This window comes from Plecotus auritus, assembly GCF_963455305.1.
Source record: "Plecotus auritus genome assembly, chromosome: 3".
NCBI lineage: Eukaryota > Metazoa > Chordata > Mammalia > Chiroptera > Vespertilionidae > Plecotus > Plecotus auritus.
In genome coordinates, this window is record NC_137772.1 from 164,615,608 (window position 1) to 164,637,839 (window position 22,232).

General features: G+C 49.2%; 2 protein-coding genes across 2 annotated transcripts in view; both read left to right on the top strand.

Moving 5' to 3' along the window:
• The window catches only part of PPM1H (protein phosphatase, Mg2+/Mn2+ dependent 1H), a 248,213-nt gene that overhangs the window by 173,279 nt on the left and 52,702 nt on the right, over positions 1 to 22,232 (top strand). The window contains exon 6 of the mRNA XM_080659590.1: positions 5,889 to 6,007. Coding sequence (XP_080515716.1) covers positions 5,889 to 6,007 — 119 coding nt within the window. The remainder of the gene's footprint in view (positions 1 to 5,888; positions 6,008 to 22,232) is intronic.
• LOC308243810 (DNA-directed RNA polymerases I and III subunit RPAC2-like) lies at positions 17,965 to 18,366 on the top strand (the record flags this gene model as incomplete). The annotated part of the gene is made up of 1 exon (XM_080659591.1): positions 17,965 to 18,366. The coding sequence occupies one exon, from the start codon at positions 17,965 to 17,967 to the stop codon at positions 18,364 to 18,366; it is 402 nt and encodes a 133-aa protein (XP_080515717.1).

A 22,232-nucleotide genomic window follows, 5' to 3' on the forward strand; every position in this document is an offset into this window, starting at 1 on the left:
AAAAGGTGGTCATGTATGTCCAAGTTTGTTTTTATGTGCCGTGGACCTTACTTAGTTTTAATGTTTTCAAAAGATTGAAAGCTGTGCTGTGTTATTTTGTAGAGTTTAATCACTCAAAGTAATTATGTAAAGCAGGTTGAAATGTTCCGTATTTATTCTTTCAGCAAACCCTTACTTAGAGAGCCTTTATTGCGTTAGGTGCTGTGCCGGCCACTGGAGTGTAGCTAAGGTTTTAAAAATAATAAACATGTTTAAGTGTAGCTTCTATTACTTGCATCCAATGCAGATGTTCCTTACATACGTGTATATAATAGCATCGTCAGAGAGGAAAAGAAAAACTATATCCAGCATATCAGCTCCATAAGGAATGTTTAGGAGAGTGTCCGGAGTTTTTACTTGCTCCCTTCTTGGATTTTCATCCAGTTAAAGCCCACATTTCGAATAGGCCAGCATCCCTATGAAATGTACTTTGGGAAGAGGCCATAGTCACGTGGACATACTGGTGAGCTGCCCAGGTATGAGCAGTGGAGTAAAACATGCGGAAAGTGTCCAGGAATCTTACAAGTTTGGAATCAGTAAATCACTAGGTTTTATGGTAGAAAAGAACCTAACAAACTCCTGCTTCCACACTTCAAACTTTGCATATGTTGCTTACATTGAGTTAGAAGTAAAATCACTTTCGACATTCAAGATCCCAAAATGCTGACTTGAGCGATGCTTGCCACAGGGTAGACCAGCACCAGTGGTTAACATAACCAGCCACGTCACTGATTCCGGGCAGGCCTTGAGATGACGTTTGTGGGTTCCCAAGTTGTGGGGCCGCTCTGCTTCTGAGAACAAATGTCCCCAGGCCGGCCTGTTGGGAAGCAGCATGCTTCTGCATCCCCGCATTGGAGCAGGCCCCCACCCTGGCTGGCCCTTCCCAGTGACATTAGCTTTCCTTCAGATGATTGGAATAAGAAGGGGCAGTGAAGCTCCTCACAGCAATTTTCTAAAACCAAGTTAAAAAACCGGGTTCTCAAAAAAAGATTTTTAGTGTGTGTTTTTTTTTAAACAAAAGTAATCTATGTCCAATGGTAGAAATATTTGTGAATATGAGTAAGTTAAATAGAAAGCTGTCCTAACATGTTATGATATTCTGTTGAGTTTATGTACATATATCAACCCTATATGTGTGTTGAAGCCCTACCCCCCAGTGTGCTGAATTTGGAGATGGGGCCTTTACAGAAATAAGGAGGTTAAGTGGGGTCCTGATCTGATAGGGTTAGCATCCTGACAAAGGGAGACCCAGAGAGCTGGATTCTCTCTCCATGAGTGCACAGGGGGTGGGCCATGTGAGCATGCAGGGAGAAGGCGACTGCCTGCAAACAAGGAAGAGAGCCCTCACCGGGCAGCCAATCTGCTGGCTCCTCGATCTTGGACTTCCCTGCTTCCAGAACTGTGAGAGATAAGTTTTCATTGTTTAAACCCTCCATTATTTTGATGTAACAGCTAAGCTTACGAGGACAGACCGTATGTGTAAACTCTCTTAAGTATGGCGATGCATGAATAAGCAGAAGTGCTCTTTCTTCTGCAAACCAATGTGTATGTCCCATTATATTTTAGCATCTCTTTTCATTAATCAGCCACCTGTTTTCTCTGCTTGTACTTAGCTCTTGAGTTGTTTTCTTTGACACCAGTAACTCCATCATGTCTGACAAATGCAACAGTCATGAGTATGGAAAGTGCTGGTAAAAAGGAGGCCTATAATTAGGATGTGGATGGTGATATTTAAAAACAAAACAACAACAACAACAGTAAAAATATGTCAGAGGAACCCATGGAATACACAGGTTCTCTGGCAGGCCATGGCTGTGACAGGAACCGTATCATGCACCATGTGAGATATGCTGTGGCAATTAGCAAGACAGGAAGAAAAATAACGGTAACGATAGAGAAATCTAAGGGGGTGGCATCGGTACCAGTGGGGGCTGAATATCACCGTAACCCCAGAGCTAAGATGCCCTGTCTTCCCTTTCTGACAAATCTGAAGCCGGGGTGTGTTGCAGTGGATTGCTGCTGTCAGCCAGATGGCAGGCACGACCTGGGCCTCACCCCCCTGGGCATGTGCAGACAGCAAAAGAGCAGCCTCAAACCTGCGGGGACAGGAGCCCAGCAGCTTAGAAGAAAGCCCTGCAGACAAAAGTGAAGCACTCTTTGAACCTTTTGGGATCCAACTAGTTGTGCACAGGCAGGGCTGGGAGGCAGCACTGAGACTTGATCAGCCACATTCCCGAAGCCGAGTCAGAAGTAAGCTGGCTCTCTAGATCATTGCAAAGCGGACTTCAGAACTCCGCACCCCAGGCTGGAGGCTTGTCGTTCTTTTGTGGATTATTTAAGAAACGCTGCCTCGCCAACGCTCCACGGAACACACGCCGCCATTGTGTGGAAAAGCATGAACGTGAACGATTCAGAGGGGACAGCTGATGTGCTGGATTCTCAATGTGAAAACGGTTTGGAAGACCTCAGCCAGTACACTTCACTTGTATATTCCTTTTCAAATATACACGGCAGTGGTAGATAATAAAGGCTTGTCTGAGTCGAAAGGAGCTCTTTCAAAAAGAATAAAGTAAAAATTTGAAGTAGTAAGAAAGCAGTGTGCACAGTTTAATTGGCAGCCTTTCCCCTTAGAGGTAATAAAACTCGGTGCAGCTAATCAAGGGCATCCGGCGTGGATGCACTAGAGCTGCCTTTGGTTATCATGGGAGAAGCAGGCGGTTGTTGAGACCCTGAAAGGCTCTGTGTGGGAAGGGGCTGCAGATGTCAGTGTTTAATTTAAGGCCCCTTTGCACCTGCTCATCCTCAGAGGCAGAGGTGAGGTGGCCCCTGCAGATGGCAGAGCTGCCGAGGAATCCCAGCTACCCGCGGGCATCTGCCTGCCAGATCTTCCCGCACGACTGGCCATGCACGTGTATGCGGGCGGGAGGCGGGAGGGTACCTGTGTACAGCACGGCAGACCGCCCACTCGTCCTGCGGTTAAGAGACAAATGCCTGGAACTCTGTACATTCGCTCCTGTAGTCACCGAGGTTGGTGAGGAAACGTATGACCTTGGGAATGACCTTCATATCTAATGTGTTTGCTGATCCTATACTATACATGTGTCGTGTGTCTATATTTACACACACACGTGTTCATTTATGTATAGTCATCCGGCGTCTGCGAGGGATTGGTTCCAGGACCACCACGTATGCTCAGGTCCCTTATATAGAACGGCGTAGAACAATGTGTACAGTCGGCATCTGTGGGTACGGAGGGACAGCTGTATACATGTATATCTTACACAAAGATCTGTGTATATATGACATAGTTCACATAAGCTCTCACACACATCACACATTGTTTGATAACCTGCTTTCTACAGATACATCACCTCTTTCTGTGTCATTACATCGTCTCTGTGGCATCATCATGAAAGACAGCGTAGAGTTCTTTTGTGCCGATTTGCACTAGTTTCTCTAGTCCCTCAGATGAATTTCTTCTGGTTACCTCGTTGTGCGTAATGTCAGGGCCATCTCTGCGGCCTCGCTGTGTGCAGAGCTGCACTGTTGTTAAGCTGGATCCTCACGGCCACCTCTTTGTGATTCTGACTTTGTGAGGTCTGGGAGCACCAAGATCACAGGCCTGTGGTTGTTCCTTTACTGTTTTCTGTAAATGTGTGTGTGGGAAGATTAAAAAGCCAGCAGAAGGGTTAGGATGGGGTCTGGGGACGACCGGAAGCACCGGCTCTGGAACCACACGGGCCTAGCTAAGAGCTCAGGCTACGTGTCAGAACCTCTCTGGGCCTTCGTTTCCTCGTGTGTGAATTGAGTCGATGGGATAACCTTTAGGACGGCTGGGGTAGTAACACAAAGCATATCAAGTGTCTGGTCCAGCTTGGGAGGGAGGGGGTGCGACAGAACTCCACGCCGACAGTCCCGGCATTCTGGGAGGTGACCAAGGGCACATAAGAGATGCTACTCTTCGTTGACTTTTTATGCCTCTGTTCCGAACTAGAGGAGGAAGAGCAGCATCTGCCCTGTCCCCACAGCTGGCCTCACGGGCATGTGGCCTGCAGCTGCACGGGGCCCTCGCTCGGCTTCCTACTCCGCTGTCACGCTATTGAATTCTTGATTTTGCACAGGGACTCCATATTTTCATTTTGCACTGGGCCCCACGGATTATGTAGCCAGTAAGGTGATTGGGAGGGTGAAATGAGAACTCACAAAGCAGTCAGCATAGGACTCTGGATGTAATGGGGCCCAATAGTTATTCAATGGATATGATTGTTTTCTTTTATGAACGGAGACAACCATGGTAAGTGCATTATAGACATCATGTCATCATTAAAATAGTATGAGATAAATACATAACTAATCTCATTGTACAGATTTGAAAAACTGAGGCCTGAGATGTTAACCTCCTAAAATCATACAGCTTAAAAGTGATAAATGCAGAGCTTAGATTCAAACCCAAGTCCATTTCCCCGAAAGCCCAAGCCATTGACCTGCCCTATTAAATATTAGTCTCCTCCCTCCCTCCTTCCTTCCCTCCCTCCCTCCCTCCCTCCCTCCCTCCCAGGGAACTTCTGTGAAACTCGGTGTTAAGTGTCCTTGACCTCTATCAGCAGCCAAGCCAAGGTTTCAGAGCCCCCTCAGAGGGGACCTAGAATTCCCGGCAGACCTGGCAGGGCTTCACCGTAAGGACAGGTCCCCTTCTCACCCTCAGGCCAGCCCTGCCTGTCACGTACCCAATCCTGCTCGGAATCACTGGCTCCAGTTGCGTTATCTGTCCAAATCTGACCAGCCTGGTGACAGTTCAGCTTGCCTCCTTTTATTCCTGATACGCTGGTGACGAACACCCCAGGAATACCCCCCCAAAACCACTGTGAGCATCAGCGGGAGATCCGCCAGGCTCAGGGCCTGGGAAAGATGTGGGAGGGGCCTATTTCCAATGGACTGAGGATGGGGCCATCTGGCCTGCTGCAGGGGTCCCTTGATTTCCCGCAGGGCCAGGCCATGATTTGCTCTGCCCACTCTTTTCCCTGCCAAACAGAGAGGGAAGACTCATTTCGCCACCATGCTGCTCCCAGGCGTGCAGGAGGGGGTGGGGAAGCCTAGGTGGCTCACGGTGCATGACCGCTGAGCGGGAGTTCACACTGGAGCGTTTCATGTTTTGGAGAGCTGGATCTGAATTTTGAACCTGACAATGAGACTGTTTGTTGTTTCAAAGCAATTCCCTAAGTAGCTGTTTGCTCAATACTTTTGTAGTGTGAACAGGGATCTGGGGGAGGGGAGGAAGCCATCTGCTCTGGAACCGTCTTCCAATTACACGGTCACATTACTGCAGAGCCGAAGGGAGGGCGTCCAGCAGAAAGCTCTGTCTAGTGCGCCTAGCCCACTCGTTCTGGCCGTTGTGCTGTCCTGGAGACTCACGGGTTTCAAAGGCCGGGCCATGGGGCCCAGGAGTGTGAGGGAGAGGACAGCAGAGAAAGCCTGGACGGAAAGAGAGGGGGGCTCTCTTGCCTCACCAGCATGCCAGCAGGAAAGGGAAGCCATCCTGGATTTGAATTAAAAAGCGAACCTTGGGAGAAACAGTCTCTTTTCCTGACAGCGTTGGCAATCCATACATGTCTTTGCTTACAATTAATTTTTCACATCAAATGAAAAAGTTACATCCTTTAATAAGTTAAATGGGTGATTTCTATTTGCGTTGAGATTCTTAAATCTATTTTCCTTAAAATATGGGGACGATTTTTTGTGTGTGTATTTGAAATATGTATGGCCTGTCTCGATTTGCAAAACATCCTTGAGTCGTATTTTTTCTTCTAAAGCTCTGTGTGTGTGTGTGTTTTCTTTCTTGTTGCTGTTAGGCATTCATGCAGCCTCACTTGCTGGGAAATGAATTCACACATTTGGAGTTTCCAAGGAGAGTGCAGCGGAAGGAGCTGGGAAAGAAGATGCTCTACAGGGACTTCAACATGACAGGCTGGTAAGAGCCCACCTCCCTCCACCACCGCCAAGGTGTGTGAAGGCAGTGTCAGCGCCACAACCGGCCACTTGCGCAGTTTGGATCAGGAGGTGCCCCCGACCTGGGCGTGGTCAGGGAAAGGGCGACGCTGCCTCTGCTTTGTGCCTGAGTCCAGTTCCCACGTCTCAGGGCTGGTTGGCCTGTCCGCTTCTCTGAGGTTCTCCTTGGGGACACTAGAGCCCACAAAGGTGACAAAGCTCCTCACTTGCAGAGAGCAAGCACTTGGGGGCTTTTGAAACACCTTGAACTTGGTTTTTTAGGTCAGGGGCTCGAAGGGTTGGACCAGAGGTTTATTGGGCCAGTCATTACCCTTGGACTGAACCTTCGCTCTGACCTTTCCAAATGGGCAAAGTTGCATAAACTACTTCACCCCAATGAGCCCCGTTTACCATGGGTATAGTGAAAAAGTAGATGCTCTTTGAAGGGTCATTGTAAGGACTAGAAGCAATGCGATGCCCTCATTATTTCATCACATCCAAATTGAAATATGAAATCTTGGCAGGAGGCCAAACACACCTTGCTAAGCCCAAGACCATTTCTGTTGTGGATCAGGCCAGTGGTGACTATGAACCTCATCGATTTCTTCTGTATGAAAAATAAATAGGCTGATAAAGCACTTACAAGGGCTAGGGTTGTTGTAAGGATTAAATGAGAGAGCAGTGCCGGGCACGGAGACAAATGGGTGAAGATTTGCCCTTGGGCCCTGTGTTCCTGACCAGTAAGCCTCTTGCCAGTCTGGAGGATGACTGGAGAATGAGACAGACGACTCTTACCTCGCCGTGTCTCCAACTCAGGCGAAGAAGTAGATTCTGATATCTCTTCTTCATTGACCAAAATAGCTATAACAGATGGTCACAGCCCCAATTCCCATGGTGATGACTTCTAGGCTGGGAATCTTCTCCTAGGGTACATACTGTCTCAAAGGAGCCCTGGAGCTACCAAGGAAGATAAGGGGCTGATCTAAGGGACACTTCCTGTTGTACTTTGCCATCCAAAAGACGAAATCCTCACCAGTATCCACTCTTCTTCTTCTACAACAGGGCCAACGAATTGTGGCTCAAAAGCCAAATTTTACCTGCGGCCCCTTTCTATAAATAATTTCAGTGCAGCTGTGTATGTTTGATCTTTGGCTACACTACATCAGGGTAGTTGAGTAGTTGCAACAGACACCATATGACCCACAAAGCCTAAAATATTTACTCCTAAACATGCACGTATTAATCAGAAATTATATTTGCAGCTCTCAGTTTTGGAGATTTGGTGCCCCAGAGTCATTACCCTAACCCAGTGATTTTCACCTGGTGTGCTGCAAGAATTTTGAAAACATGCAATACCTGCCCTGGCTGGCGGCCCGGTTGCACTGTCATCCCATACACCATGCACTGTGGGCCGATTCCCCGGCAGAGCACATACCTAGGTTGCAGGTTATGGGAGGCAACAGATGGATGTTTCTCTCTCACATCTCTCTCTCTCTCTCTCACTCTCTCTCTCTCTCTTTCTCTCTTACACTCTCTCTCTCTTTCCCTCACTCCCTCCCTCCCCAAAACATACCCTCGGGTGAGGATTAAGGGGGAAAAGACATGCAGGACCTGACTATTTGGTCTGGAGCACTGACCTCTTTTCCCTTAGATTGTCAAATAAAAAAATGACAACAGCCAACACAATAGCCGTCCGGTGTGAATGAATCAAAATTATACCTATTTTTTATCAGACTTGCAAAAAGAATACATATTTTAGTGTGCTGCACAATTTTAGTAATTAGTTTATGTGTGCCATGAGTTAAAAAAAAAGATTGAAAATCACTGCCCTAAACCAACTGGGTGTTCTTTGTAAATTCATTTCTATCGTGTCAGCAAAGTCAGCACTCTTACAGAAAATTTAAAGGTGAGGGCGACTCTGGTTCAGAACAGCATGGCAGGGTGGGTCTGGAATTTGCAGGATTTGGAACAGTGAAAGGAAAGGCATCCCAAGTCAAGAACCACGTGGTTGTAAATGCATAAATGAAATAAGAGACAGCGAGCAAAACGTCCAAAAAGAAGGGGAGCGTCTGGGAAATCCAGCTGATCTGGCGTTGAGGGAACATGGTCGAGGGTGAGGGCGCCAGGCAGAGAGGTTTGGGTTTACCGTGGGAGGCAGTAGGTTACTCTGTGTGTTTCTGAGAAGGAGGAAAGATGAAAGCAATGCTTTAGGAAAGTGGTTCTAAGAGGAGTTTGAAGGGGACTGACTGGGAGAGAAAACAGATACAGATACCCAGGGGGGGAAAATCATAGGAATAGATGTGTGCGGTCCTGAGGGCCAAATAGAGGGATGGAAGCAGAAAATGGTCAAGGAAAGGAAATGAACAAGAAGCTAGATCATATCGGCCAGATATAAGCAATACATGTAAGAGCTAAGTCATTAATTATCAATTATCTGTCTAAATATGTCTCTTCACGTAGTCAATAAGCCCCCTGCATGGGGCCCCATGCCTGGTCCTGCGCCTGCCACATAGCAGGCAGGAAGCTAGTACTTAGTGGGTGAAAGGAAGAAAGGGGTGTAATGGGCAGAGTTGAGGGGGACGGGTGGGGACAGGTGGCCATTTGGACGGTCAGTGGGTGGAAGGGTAGGAATGAGGAGCCTGCATATGGAACATGTTGAACTTGAGGCAAGGCTGTCTGCATGTTCTTTCTAGGCCAGCCAGGCAAAGGAGATCTAAGCAGCCGAAACTAACTTGGTGAACAAATGGCTAGAGGTTACCTCCGTTTCATGGTTTTTTGAATGTAGATTATATCCAAGTTTATATGCTGTCTGTCTTTTAAAAACACACACACACACACACACACACACACACACACACACACACACACACACACACACACACACACACAGTGCTAGCATGGCCCTCGGTACAGAAGCAGTCCATAAACGGTATCACTGAGGAGCCAAGACTGAGAATGGCTTCCTCAGACCGGACCTGTGGATTCGTTTCAGCGTTGTTCCCTCTCTACGTGGCTTTGGCTGTGAGCAGAGATGTACGGACATCGTTGCACTGCTTCCTACCTGTGTCCACTTTTGATTGGAAAATGATGTTTAAGGTAAAGGAGAGCTCTTTACATCTTTGTTGGAAGATGTTGGGAAGTTTAAAGCCAATTTACACCACTGCGTATGTCAACTCCCTCCTCCAATGAATTCCTTTGAAAACTTTAGCCTCTAAAGGAAAAACCTCAGATGTAGCCGTTACTTTTTAGGACTTAAAAAAATGGGACCACAATTTGCTGGCTTTCTGAGCCGACAATTCCATGGAAAAGGAGATGAGGATTGGTAGCTTTTCCTTCCCCTCAAAGCTTTAATTAAGAATCGGCCCCTGAATAACAAGGGTCTGAACTGCCCAGGTCTACTTACAGGCAGGTTTTTCCAGTGAATATTCAGCGGGCCCTCTGCCTCCCCAGGTTTCTCATCCACGAATGCAACTAACTGCAGATTGGAAACAGTTCTGCAGTTGGGAGCCCGCAGGTGCAGAGGGCTGCCTGTGCATTGTTCACTGCTGTGCTGGACTGCCAAATGCTGAGTGGCTCCTCCTTGTTCCCATTTTGCAGTTGAGCAAAGGGAGGCCCAGAGGGAGTAGGCCATTTTCTCAGCTTCCACCAGTGCACAAGTGTCAGAACAGGGACTGGAACCCAGGTTTCTGGCACTAGTTCACGGCTCTTTCTGAACTAGTGCACCGGTTAGCTTTTCTCCAGGGTAAGACTCTACATCGTTATCCCCTTTCGAGCTGTGGCCTAAATTTGAGCAGGGGACCTCTATCCACCAGGGTTCAAGAGGGTGAGACGAAGCATGTGAGGAGCAGTGAGTTACTCAGGCAGTACATTTTCTAGTCTCACTCTGACCCAGTAGACCATTGGCCAGATTGAAACACGATGCTTCACACTCGTCACTAAGAGCCTGTGTGTGATCTTGGGTGCGTTGGTGGAAAAGATCCCCGAAGAACCAGCTCTCCGATGCTTAGGAAAACTGCCTGCTCTCATTAGAGGAGCATCGTGCCAGCGTTCCACGGTGTGTCTGCAGCGGGAGGAAGTGTGGGAGAGGATGTCAGCTCCGGGAAGCCTTGTCTCATAATTGAGGATGAGTCTGTTGCCTCCTGGCGGGCACCCTTTCTCTCCCACCCTTGCTCTTTCTCGGAGACTGTGGACCCGTTTGGCAGGCCCAGATGGTATAGAGGACAAAAGTTTATTGTCACCAGGACCTTCATAATGAAATCAGTCTCTTCCCTGGCTCCCCCACCTCCCTTTCCGCCGCTCCTCAGATAGTTTGCCCAGTGGTTTGATTTATAAAGGCATTTTCATCACAGAACCCCCAGCGCTAAGTTAGTCCCTGATGTGGCCCCGCTCTCACCTTCTGTGCCTGGTGTCATTGGTCCTGGGGCCAGAATCGGCCTTGAACTCAACGCAAGCCAGTGCCCCTCCTCCCCAGCCCTTTGTGTCTGAGCTGCGACGGTGTGATGCACACTGGCTGGCACTGTGAGGCTGTGTCCCCACCCGCAGCCCTAGGAGCCCGCTCAGGCCATAATTTGCTGGCAAGCATCTGTGTTAGGGAGTTGAACAACAGTTTCTCAGAGCTGGCTTTGTGGCTGCAGGTCCCCGCTCCTGGGCCTGCCGGGATGTTGCTCTTGTGTAAAATCGGTGTTCTTGGTGCTCTTTGTCCGGCCACATGGAGTGAGGAGCAAGCGGGGTGGGAGGAGTGGTGGGGGGCTGTAGCTTCTTCACCCCTGGCTTCGGGCCAGCAGCTCCGGCAGCTGTTCCTGGGCTGATGGGATTTATAGAGCCAGCGAGGGCCAAAGAGGAAGAGAGGTCCATCGTGTGAACGCGAGATTGCTTCCAGATGGTTCTGGTTATGAGTAAACTACACCAGAATTCTTTCTTTAAGCAAAGCCTTTCCAACGTCTATGATGGTCTTATTTCAGGGGACAGGCGGGACCGTAACTCGAGATGGCCTGGCTTCCAACCAGCTTACAGCTTTGGGAGGCAGGCTCCCCAGGCTGGTCCTCGCTCTGCCAAGATTCTGGGGCCTTGGGCAAATCCTGGGCCTCCGTCTCTCCTTTACTTGTCAGATGCTCCCTTGGCCCTTGCTGCTGCCCTCCGAGGCGGGTGGGGGTGGGCTCCACTCTGCCTTTCAGGGCTTCCGGGAAAGAGCTTCCCGTGGGCAGATTCCACAGAGGGTGACCTTTCGTTTTTATCTCTTGCAGCCCTTGCTCTTTATGATTCCAACTTGATGACACAGCAGGGTAATTTTCCCTCCTGCATTTCCCTTAAAACTATGAGCAAATCAGGATTTTCCACTGGGAGCAGAGCGGGGTCAACTACGTTTTTTTTCCCTTTCAGCATAGAAATCTGTTCTGCTCTGTGCTCTCTAGCACGGCAGCCACTCGCCACTCGCCACATGTGGCCTTCGAAAGTTCAAGTTGGGTAACATAGAAATTCCTTTCCTAAGGTGCCCTGGCCCCGTCTCCGCTGCTCAGCAGGCACGTGCGGCCCCTGACGTGGACAGTTCGGTACAGAACGCATCCTTCAGCCCAACAGGTTCAACCAAGATAACACAAGGGTGTGAGTCTACTGGGTGTACTGGTTAATAATGCGGATTTTTTTCACTAGATGGAGTCACACATATGTTGATGTATATGCGATTTGATATGTATGCTATTTTGTTGTATTGACAGCAAGCTTCAAAACTTCATATGTCAAATTTGCTGAAGGTGTTAACATCATAGATTATTTTTATGCTTAAAAATGTCCAATTTCGTGCCAAAAAAGCATTGGCGGGAAGTTTTAATTCATTATTTTGAAGAAAAAGTTATCGTATACTTCGGGAAGCTTATGGTGAACATGCTCCATCTCAAGATACTTGTGAACGCTGGTTTAAATGCTTTAAAAATGATGATTTTGCTGTGAAAGACAAAGAATGTCCAGGTCAACCCAAAAAGTTTGAAGACCAACAATTACAAGCATTATTGGATGGAGATGTGTGTCAAACTCAACAACTTGCAGAAAGATTAAACGTTGCTCAGCAAACAATTTCCAATCATTTACAAGCAATGGGAAAGATTTTAAAGGAAGGAAAATGGGTGCCACATGAACTGAACGAAAGACAAATGGAAAACCGAAAAGTCATCAGTAAAATGTTGCTTCAACAGCATGAAAGAAAAGTCTTTTTTGCATCAAATTGTGACTGGCGATGAAAAGTGGATTTATTTTGAGAATCCCAAATGCACGAAATCTTGGGGTGATTCAGGGCAACCATCAACATCGACTGCAAGGCCAAATTGCTTCAGAAAGAAGACTGCTCTGCGTTTGGTGGGATCAGGAAGGTGTGGTGTATTATGAGCTTCTAAAACCAGGTGAAATTGTTAATACAGACCACTGCCAACAACAAATAATCAGTTTGAACCACGCTTTGATCGTGAAACCACCAGAATGTGCCAGAAGACACAGCAGAGTAATTTTGCTTCATGATAATGCACCATCACACACTTCAAAACTAGTTAAAGACACGTTAAAAGATCTTGCTTGGGACCAGACCTTGCTTCTTCAGATTACCACTTGTTCTGATCGATGGCACATGCACTTTCTAAACAGCACTTCAAAACGTACAAAGTAAAAAACTGGGTCTCTGAATGGTTTGCCTCAAAACAAGAAAAGTTCTATTGGGATGGTATCCACAAATTACCTGAAAGATGGGAAAATGTGTAGCTAGCGATGGACATTACTTTGAATAAAGCACTTTTGATGTTTCTCTTGAAATTATCGTGTTTTCTTTGATTATAAAATCCGCCATTATTAACCGGTACACCTAGTAGGTGGGCTGGAGGACGGTTCAAGGAGCCGTCTGTAGCTAAACATCCCAACGGCAAAGAGGTTGTTTTATTTAAAAAAAAAAAAAATGAAAGGACAGCTGCCCCGGCCTGGTGGATCAGCTGGTTGGAGCATCGTCCCTTACACCAAAAGGTTTCCGGTTCTATCCCCAGTCAGGTCAGGGCACATACGAAAGGCAACTGATTGATGTTTCTTTCTTTCTTTCTCTCTCTCTCTCTCTCTCTCTCTCTCTCTCTCTCTCTCTCTCTCTCTCTCTCTCCCCCCCCCCCCCCCTCTGGTGAGGATTTTTTTAAAAGGGCAGCTGAGCACCACCAGGGAGAGTGTGGTGTGGCCACATTCTCTGGCTTCTGGCCCCACCACTGCTGGACTCGGCGTCACCTGGGGGATGGAGTGACCACTTCTCACATGTTCAGGGGCATCAGTCCTTGTGTTTGGGGATGATTCGTCTCCAGCAGTCACTCATCAGTCCTTGTGTTTGGGGATGATTCGTCTCCAGCAGTCACTCATGGGTCAGCAGGAAGACCCATTTCCTTGGCCCTGGTCAGCAACACACCCCTCTCCCCCCGCCCTCGGCACTTCCCTTCCTCCTGCTCTTCCTGTTACTTCTTGGAGAGTATTTCAGACCCTGAGGATTGGGTTATAAGCAGCTTCACTTCCATTCTGTGTGGGGTGACCTTTCTTCTTGACTGAGCCTGGAGCCCAGCTCCGGGGAGAGAGCCACAGCCCAGGGCGTTGGGCTGCTCACCAACAATCCAGACATTTTTCTGAAGAGCCGCTCACAGGAGGCAGCGCCCGAGCGTGGTCTGGAGCTGCTGGGTCGAGCTGTATAAATATTGCAGATCCAGCTTCTATCTTGCTCTTTATTGCTCTTTTCAGCGCCCGCTGACCGCGCCGCCAGGCAGGCTGCAGGGACGTGGGTGCTTTATGAAGCCAGTGCCAGAGCCGCACCGCATTTAATATAAATTGATTTATTGAATCAAGCACAGAAGCCCTGTTACAGAAACCCCAGGCTCTGCCCTCCAGAGGGCCACCGAATAAAGCAGCCCCAACTGACGCTCCTCATTAGCTTCTCCCCGGATCCCCAGGCAGCTTTTAAAGGGATAGTGTCCCTCTTTTGGACCTGAATTTATATGTTGGCCATGCCTGTGGGTCTAATTAGCTCAGCATTATTAGTCTTACTGGGAAAGCCTGCATTTTCTAACAGCTTGACTCTTGAGTTTTAAAGAGTAATTGGAAAATTCATACCCTGTCCTTCTCCCTCTTTTTGTTTTTAATCACTTCTAACCTGATCTTTGGGAACGCACCTGCAGGTGCCTCTGCCTCGCAGTGCTGGGCACGGGAGGACTTCTCGGCCCCGCCCTTGCGAGTCTGGGCCTCCTGTGGAGCCACAGGCCTTGCAGGAGGCTTTCCAGACTCACCAGAGAAATAACACATTTTAATTTTATAATGACTTCACCAGAAAGCAGGCCTTTCTGCAGTTAACCTGGTATTAATTTCCTCCCAGCCACTTGTATTTTCATAATTTAATGATTATGAGCTACCTTGGCAGCAATCTGGAAATCTGACTTTGTAGAGGAAGGAGGGGCGTGGAGGTCATTTTAGAGAACTTTAACCCCAAAACCTCAACAGATTGTCCAGGATGGGGATTGGCTGGGTCAGAGATCAGGCACCCAAAAAGTCCCCTCCCCCCCCCCCCTTCCAAGTTCCTGGAGCTGAAGTCGGAACCCCTGGGCCTCCTGTGGGAGGGTCCTCTCCGGGCTCAGGGCCCAGATGATGAATGTTTATTTGCGATGTGCATGTTCTGCATCTTTTCAAGATCTGCAGCTCTGGCTGCAGGAGCAGCAGGGAAGAAAGCCTGCCTGCTGTGTGCAGCACACCTCCTGACAATGATGAATGACTCCTTGCTCCCCGCCTCCTCCCCGCCGCTCTGCCCAGGAGGCCCAGGAAGCTCTGAGGTCTTTACAAATGGCTGGGAACCGAGACAGACAGGCATTGTCAGGCCCCATAGCGGAGAGAGAAAGGAGGTGCTCAGCCAGCTTGCTCCCTATTGATCGTCCACTCACCTCTCTCTGCGTTAACAGTAACTGTAAATTCATCATTCCTGATGTGGCCAGACTACCTCCAAGCCTTCCTTTCGCCCTTAGACCCTTGGAACAGCCACGGCGTCTTATCCGTGCCCATTCATACTCCCTAAGCAGAGCGTACAGACGCTCTTCCCCAGCAACCGCTGTTTGGGATTGTACAGTCCATGCATGGTGCTGACTGAGCTCCAAGCGTTCCAGAGACATTTTAGGATGGCATGTGCTTGGGAAAATGCCGGTTAAAATAGCCAGTGTCCTTTGGGCCAGGGAACCAGGGAGCATGCATTTTATATTCGGCAATCCTCTTGGATTGGACATGGAGGAGCGGGTAAGAACTGGCACGTGGAGCCAGGCCGCCGGCTGGGTCAGTCCCCAAGTAGGTCTTGGACAAGTGATGTCGCCTCTTCCTGCCTCAGTTTCCCATTTATGAATGGGGCTAGTGATAATGCCTAATAAGAGGATGTCATGAGTCAGTATGGCCGAGGGCACTGAACAAAGCCTGGCATGAAACAAGTGCTATATGTGTCTAGTAATACAATTATTAGATACTAGGGCCCAGTGCACGAATTCATGCACCTTGAAAGGAACTGTGGGCCGTGAGGCTGCGGTGGGCACGGGGTGGGTCTCAGCCCATCCTCCACTCCCTTGCCTGGCCCCTCCCGCCATGGCCCCCAGTCCCCTGTCTGCCAGCAGCCCCACTCTCGCCACCGCCGCTACCACACACTGATGGTGCCAGCCCCACTCGCATCCGCTGATGGCGTGGAGTGATTGGGGCTGACACCAGCAGCGAATGCAAGTGGTGGCTGCTCCCCGGTTGGTCCTCAGGTGCAGGGGGAGGAGGAGAAGCCCTCAGGGGGGATTGGGGCGGTAGCCGCTGCTGCTTGCACCTGCTGACAGCCCCGCGCGACTGGGACCAGCTGTGGGTGTGATGGGTGGCTCCAGTGCCCTCTGTGGGTGCGAGTGCCAGGTGGGACCATGGTGCATGGGAGCAAAGAATTTTCAGTAACTGCCAGAGGCTCACCCCGATGACAGCGACTGGCGCCCTGGGCACTTTGGTCTGACGCCTCTGCTCACCTGCTCCATCTTGCCGTGGCCAATGCCCACCATGTTCTGCACTCTGCCGCCTGCTGCCGATGCCCACGCCCACCATGTTCCGCATGCACCCCCTCTTGGTCAGTGCACGTCATAGTGACCAGTTGTTCCGCCATTCAGTCTATTTGCATATTAAGATTTTATATAGAGAGATTACGGAGAGTGGAAGGGTCAGCAAGATCTGAGCTTGCCTCAGGAGATTTAAACCTAATGTGTGTTGAGATGATAGTTTTTCAAGGTAATGAGACACTAGGAACCAAAAAGAAACGGGGGGCCTGAGGTAAGGTCAGGGTGTGCTGACCACTTGTGCAGGTCACCCCCTGGCATGCCCAGAGGGACTTTCATCTATGAGAAGAGACACCATCAATATGATAGGAAGCCGACCTGAGCCAGCCCCTCCCCGGGGTGCCGCTGGGTAGGGTGTTTTTGTTTTTGTTTATTTGAGAAGCTTTTGGGATCCATACACTGACTTTCTACTTCCTTTCTGAGTCCTCGCTGTAGGACCTTTGACAGTGTCGCTGTAGCCCTCCTGAGCCAGGGGTCTGGGATGCCAAGCCCCCCAGTGGCAGAGCAAGTCCTCACATGAGCGGGGCCTTAGCAGACAGGGCTGTGCTCACAGAGACGGTCAGCGGGCCCAGCTGGCTTCCTGGAAGTCAGGAGCAATACAGTTTCTACCTATAAATCTAGTCTGAAAAAATCTCAGGAGCGAGGGAAGCAGATCTGTTGGAATTTGTGACTAAATAACTTAAACAAGACAGAATATAGGACTTACTAAAAGGTGTTTAAAGAGACGGCCACACGGGTATGCAAGAGTGGATGGTTGTTTTTAAGAGAGAGGTTGGGATTGGGGCCGACGTCATAGAGAAGCTTGTATTTGAACCGAAGGCCTGAAATACGAGAGGAGTTCCCAAGGTTTGAGGGCAAGGGGGGTGGGGGGCATTCCCCGCAGAGGGCACAGCAACAGGAGACGCCCAGAGGCAGGAAAAGGAATGAGTGAGTGGGGAGTGTGGAAGCTAGAGGTAATACTGGAAATGGTCCTCATGGAGGACTGGGCCCCAGCTGGGCTGCAGCAGGTCCTGGCGCCCCCCCCCCCCCCAGGCCAGGCTTCAACTCACTCTTTACTACTTCATGGGGATCCCAGGGGAGGTTCAGAGCCGTGGGTGAGGGTGTTGGGGCAGGGAAGGCTTGGAACAGTCATTACTTGCTAACCAGCAGGGGAGTATCTCAGTGTTTGAACTCCCCTTACGCACTTCACTGCATGCACCAGCTGGGTGACAGTCCTGCGCTGGCCTAACAGTGCGTGCAGAGGGACTGTCGGACTAGGTCAGTCTGTTGGAGGCGGCTGCTGGGGACCTCGGAGTGGCATGCTAAGTGGGCAGTGGTGAACAGCTCAGGGTTCCCGCCTGGAAGGTCTCAGACCTCTGTGAAGTGCGGAAGTGGCACACACCCACGCCCCGGGGCAGGACTGTGAGGCTGACAGTGTGTTGGAAGGACATATGATTCAATCCTCAGCCTATTTATAATAAGATCCTGTTCTTAAGGAAATTCCAGAGAAGTGAGCACTTCAACACTCCCACGGATTTCCAGGTACATTGCAGCTCTGCCAAGGAATCAGGCTCCTGTGTCCAACCTACACTCCTCCAGTTACAAATGGCATTCTTACCAGAGCTTGGGAAAGTTTCCCCGTCCCTGTCCTCCGGGTTTCGGAGTAGTAGGAAAACCCAGCATTGCTGATTGCAACTTGAACATCCCATGGAGGTGCTGACCCCTCATAGCCTGTGGGACCGTCTTCCTCAGAATCAGCTGGGGTGCCTTCCTGCTTCTCGCGCACGTTTCGCGATATGGGGCAGAGCGTCCCGTCCGCCAGCTCCACCTGAATATCCTGGAAGCCGTCCCCGCGATGGAAGAGGACCAAGAGCTGGAGAGAAAAATGTCTGGATTGAAGACCTCAATGGCTGAAGGCGAGAGGAAGACAGCTCTGGAAATGGTCCAGGCAGCTGGAACAGATGGACACTGTGTGACATTTGTTTTGCACGAGGAGAACCATACCCTAGGAAATTCTCTTCGTTACATGATCATGAAGAACCCGGAAGTGGAATTTTGCGGTTTCACTGCAACCCATCCTTCAGAGAGTAAAATTAATTTACGAATTCAGACTCGAAGTGCTCTTCCAGCTGTTGAGCCATTTCAGAGAGGCCTGAATGAGCTCATGAATGTCTGCCAACACGTGCTTGACAAGTTTGAGGCCAGCATAAAGGAATATAAGGACCAAAAAGCAAGCAGAAAGGAATCCACATTCTAGTCCCTGTGCACTATAGAGGGAGGAGCATCCTCTGGGATATTCTCTTCGTGATCTTGCAAAACCCAGAAATAGAAGTTTATGATTACAACATGATCTGCCCTTCAGAAAGGTGTGATTCTAGCTATTAACTCATTACAGCTATGGAAATCCCTGCAAGAACCTTTGTATTCTAATAAATTCCCTCTTTAAACTAAAAAAAATAATAATAATCAGCTGGGGTGCTGGTTTAAGATGCCTGCTTCACCCAGGAATCCACATATGAGAGTTGGAGAACCACCGTTCCAAACCCGAAGGACCTCGTCCTACCTACCATCATGTTCCTCCTGCCTGCGGACAGGTACATCCAAGACTTCTTCAGAGCAGGGCCATGCCTGCTCCTTGCTGAAGACCTGAATTCAGATCTTCTCAAAAGAGCTGGAAATGCCTGTGACACATTCACTTCCGTTCTTCATCCTGTTGCTCTGGCAAAGGCAATGAAACTGCCAAAGTCTGGGCTCTGGTTCCACTGGGACTAAATCGGCTCGCCAGCCTCCCAGGGTCAGCCAGCGCCTCTGTGTTGTGCTCGGTAGCTGAAAGGACAGAATACAGGGCTTTAGCGCAGTGGGGTTACCAGTCTTCACCGTGGGTCAGGTGTTGTGTTGGACATCGGAGATGTAAAGGCGCTGAAAACTCCCTGTCCTCATGGCGCCTACAGTCACGTGTAGGGCAGAGCCAGACGTGGGTGGTTACAATCTTATACCAAAACTCGTCGAGAAGAGCTCACCCACAGTGAGGCTTTCTCGTGACCCCTGTGTAGCCTTACACGTTGACCTTGGGCAGCCTGAGGCACTCTTAGGGTGGATGAGCAGCTGCTCGCAGAACTGATTGGTTGGAGAGCATTGGACGGCTCGGCCCTTTAACAGGTTTGTGACTTTGGCCGCCTGCTTATCTTCCTACTGTTGCTTGGGAGCCTTTTTGCCCGCCTGCGTGGGCCTGAGTCTGGAGGGGGCCATGGACTGGACTGGCAGTGAGGACAAGGCGTGAAAACTTAGGTGCCAACAGTGGGCCAGAGTCCAGCAGAGCCTCTCGTTTCTCCTGTTGATGCTTGTGCCCTCCGCCTGGGTAGTCGTGGCGCCAGGCGTGGGACAGACACACAGGGCAGGTCCCGAGACCATGCTCCCAGGCATCGGCTGGCTGGTTTCTCGTTCAGGTTCGTCCTGGGCAATGAGACCCTCTCCATGTGGCTTAGCCCTCCCGGGTGGCCTTGGCAATGAGACCCTCTCCCATGTGGCTTAGCCCTCCCGGGTGGCCTTGGCAATGAGACCCTCTCCATGTGGCTTAGCCCTCCCGGGTGGCCTTGGCTCACCCTGTGAACCCCTGGGCACTTACGTGTGAAGATTTAGTCTGAATTTATTACTAACCAAACAACTTGAAAGCCGAACCTCAGGTTAAACCCAATCCTACAGGGACCTTGTGCACCTACTACACAGTTAAGAGAAGAAAAAGCCCGAGAAGGTGGTTTATTAGAACCTCTGTGGGCCTTCTCAGTGTGAAAACCTGGGGTGGGGGTGAAGGAGGCTCTAATTTCTTCTTTATGATTTACCCCTAAGATGAGGATCAGTGATTTAGCATTCCTGTTGCATAGCATGCCAGTTTATTGTGTTTACACAGATTCATAGCTCTTCAAGGATGGGCAGAGGGCCGTGGTTGGGAGCACAGGCTTGTATTGGGGAGGAACTGGAAGTGAGCTGGACCTCTAGTTTTCCTAGTTGTGTGACCTCCGTTTTCTTACTTGTGTAATGGGGTTAATGTTAATGACTGTCTTACAAGGGTGTTATAAGAAGTAAATAAGTTTTAAAAGTATACGTGCTTGGAGCAGCGCCTAGAGCAAAGCAAAAATACGATGAATGTTGGGTATATTGGAATTCTGTAGTGTTAGGGGTGAGGGGACTGCAGGCAATGGGACATCTGCCGCCTTTGTAGTCCTCCATCTAGACCAGGAGGGCCTGGGTGCAGAGCCAAGAACTCCCCGTGGTGAAGATGGGCGCCATCACCCAGGCCTGTGCTGCTCACCTGGGGCATGAGTCATATGAAGGTAGGCAGAAGATTCCAGAAGAGTATGGGAATCCTCAGGTGAAACATCTAATTTGCAGTTAGGGGGGGAATGGGTATTTCTTGTGTGTGTGTTGAAATAAATGTTAGTTATGCGTATGCTTATGAGAAATGTTCATGCCTTTTTAAGCTAAAACCAGAGTTGAAAAGCATGGGTGCTTACTTTGAGATACTGGAGCCCCGCCCCCTGTGGTTTTTCCAGTTCAAGGGCACATGAATGGAAATTTTGAACCCCTCTAGGCCAGGTTAGAGTCCCGTGGGCGTGGGAGAGGCTCCTCCCAGGGGACCCTGCAGGGCTTGGTGCTCCAGGATACAAACATCTATCGTGGTTACCAGAGTGAGAGGCACTTCGAGAGCCTGGGCGGCAAGTAAAACCCTCTTCGTGGAGAACAGTCTACTTGCTCTTTTCTGCCCACCATTCGTGGATACGGGTCAAGGTTGGTTATCTTCTGATTTATGTATATTGACGTGGTCTCAGACAGTATAAAGGCCAGTATGAGTGAAGTTCATGTTTGCTTCAGAAGGAATGGTCCCTGAGAAAGCAGAAATAGTTCCAGATTTGTAAGCTCATACCGTAAGGATCTTTGATTCACACCTGTGGGAGATCTAAATGTTACCGATTAAAATAAGAAGCTGTCCTAGCCAAGTGGATACTGAATCAGAAATAATTTCCAAATCTGAAATTTCCCTAAAAGTCATCCCGAATATTTTATCTTGAAATATTATTGGTTCTGTTTTATATGCACGATTGATTATATTTTCAGAAGGCTGATTCAAAGCATTCTTCTATGTGAGTCTTTTTCCACTGCTAACCTTGGACCGATGAGTCCAGAAATGACCTTTATTCATGTTATATATTCCCAGCACCTGTGCTAGTGCCTGGCACATAGTAGGTGCTCAGTAAATATTCACGAATGAATCCATAGAACCCATTGGTCTCATGTGGTCCAAGCCTGAGCTCCTGACTTGGAGCTGCATAGTAGGAGCAGGTTTTCTTTTTCTTTTCTTTTTTTAATATATTTTATTGATTTTTTTACAGAGAGGAAGGGAATAGAGTTAGAAACATCGATGAGAGAGAAACATCCATCAGCTGCCTCCTGCACACCCCCCACTGGGGACATGCCCGCAACCAAGGTACATGCCCTTGACCAGAATCGAACCTGGGACCTTTCAGTCCGCAGGCCGACGCTCTATCCACTGAGCCAAACCGGTTTCAGCAGAGCAGGTTTTCTGTTCCTCTCCCCAAGTTTTCAGCTGTGGGTAGGGACCCATTAATGGGTTGTGAATTCAATTTAATGTGTGGAGACAAGCATTTTAAACAAATTAAGGAGCATGGGGAGAAAAAGGATCACATGGTAAGTGTAAATATTGTGTTTGAGATGTGTTTGTGTGTACAGTGAGTTACCAAGAATGATACATTTCTTACCATGGTCAAACACTGCGAACTCTGCTCTAACCCAGTCTGTTGTCCCGGAGAACACGGACCAGTGACTGGAGAGTGAGCTCTGTTGCCTCTTGCTGTCATCCAGAGGCTCTGGAGGAAGAGGAGTCTTCAGGCCAAAAGAGAGGAGTGGTCACGGCTCCCAGAGCTCCAGGCAGCATCTGGTTCAGGCATGCTGGCAGGAGGAACGGGACAGGGAGGCATATTCCTTAGGGCTTGTGGGTTAGTCCTACTAATCGGGGGATTTCCTCAAGGGCAACTGCAATGTCAGGGGACACAACTGGGGTCCCATTTTGGAAAAAGTTTTCCTGGAGAGACAGCTGGAAGGTTTCCC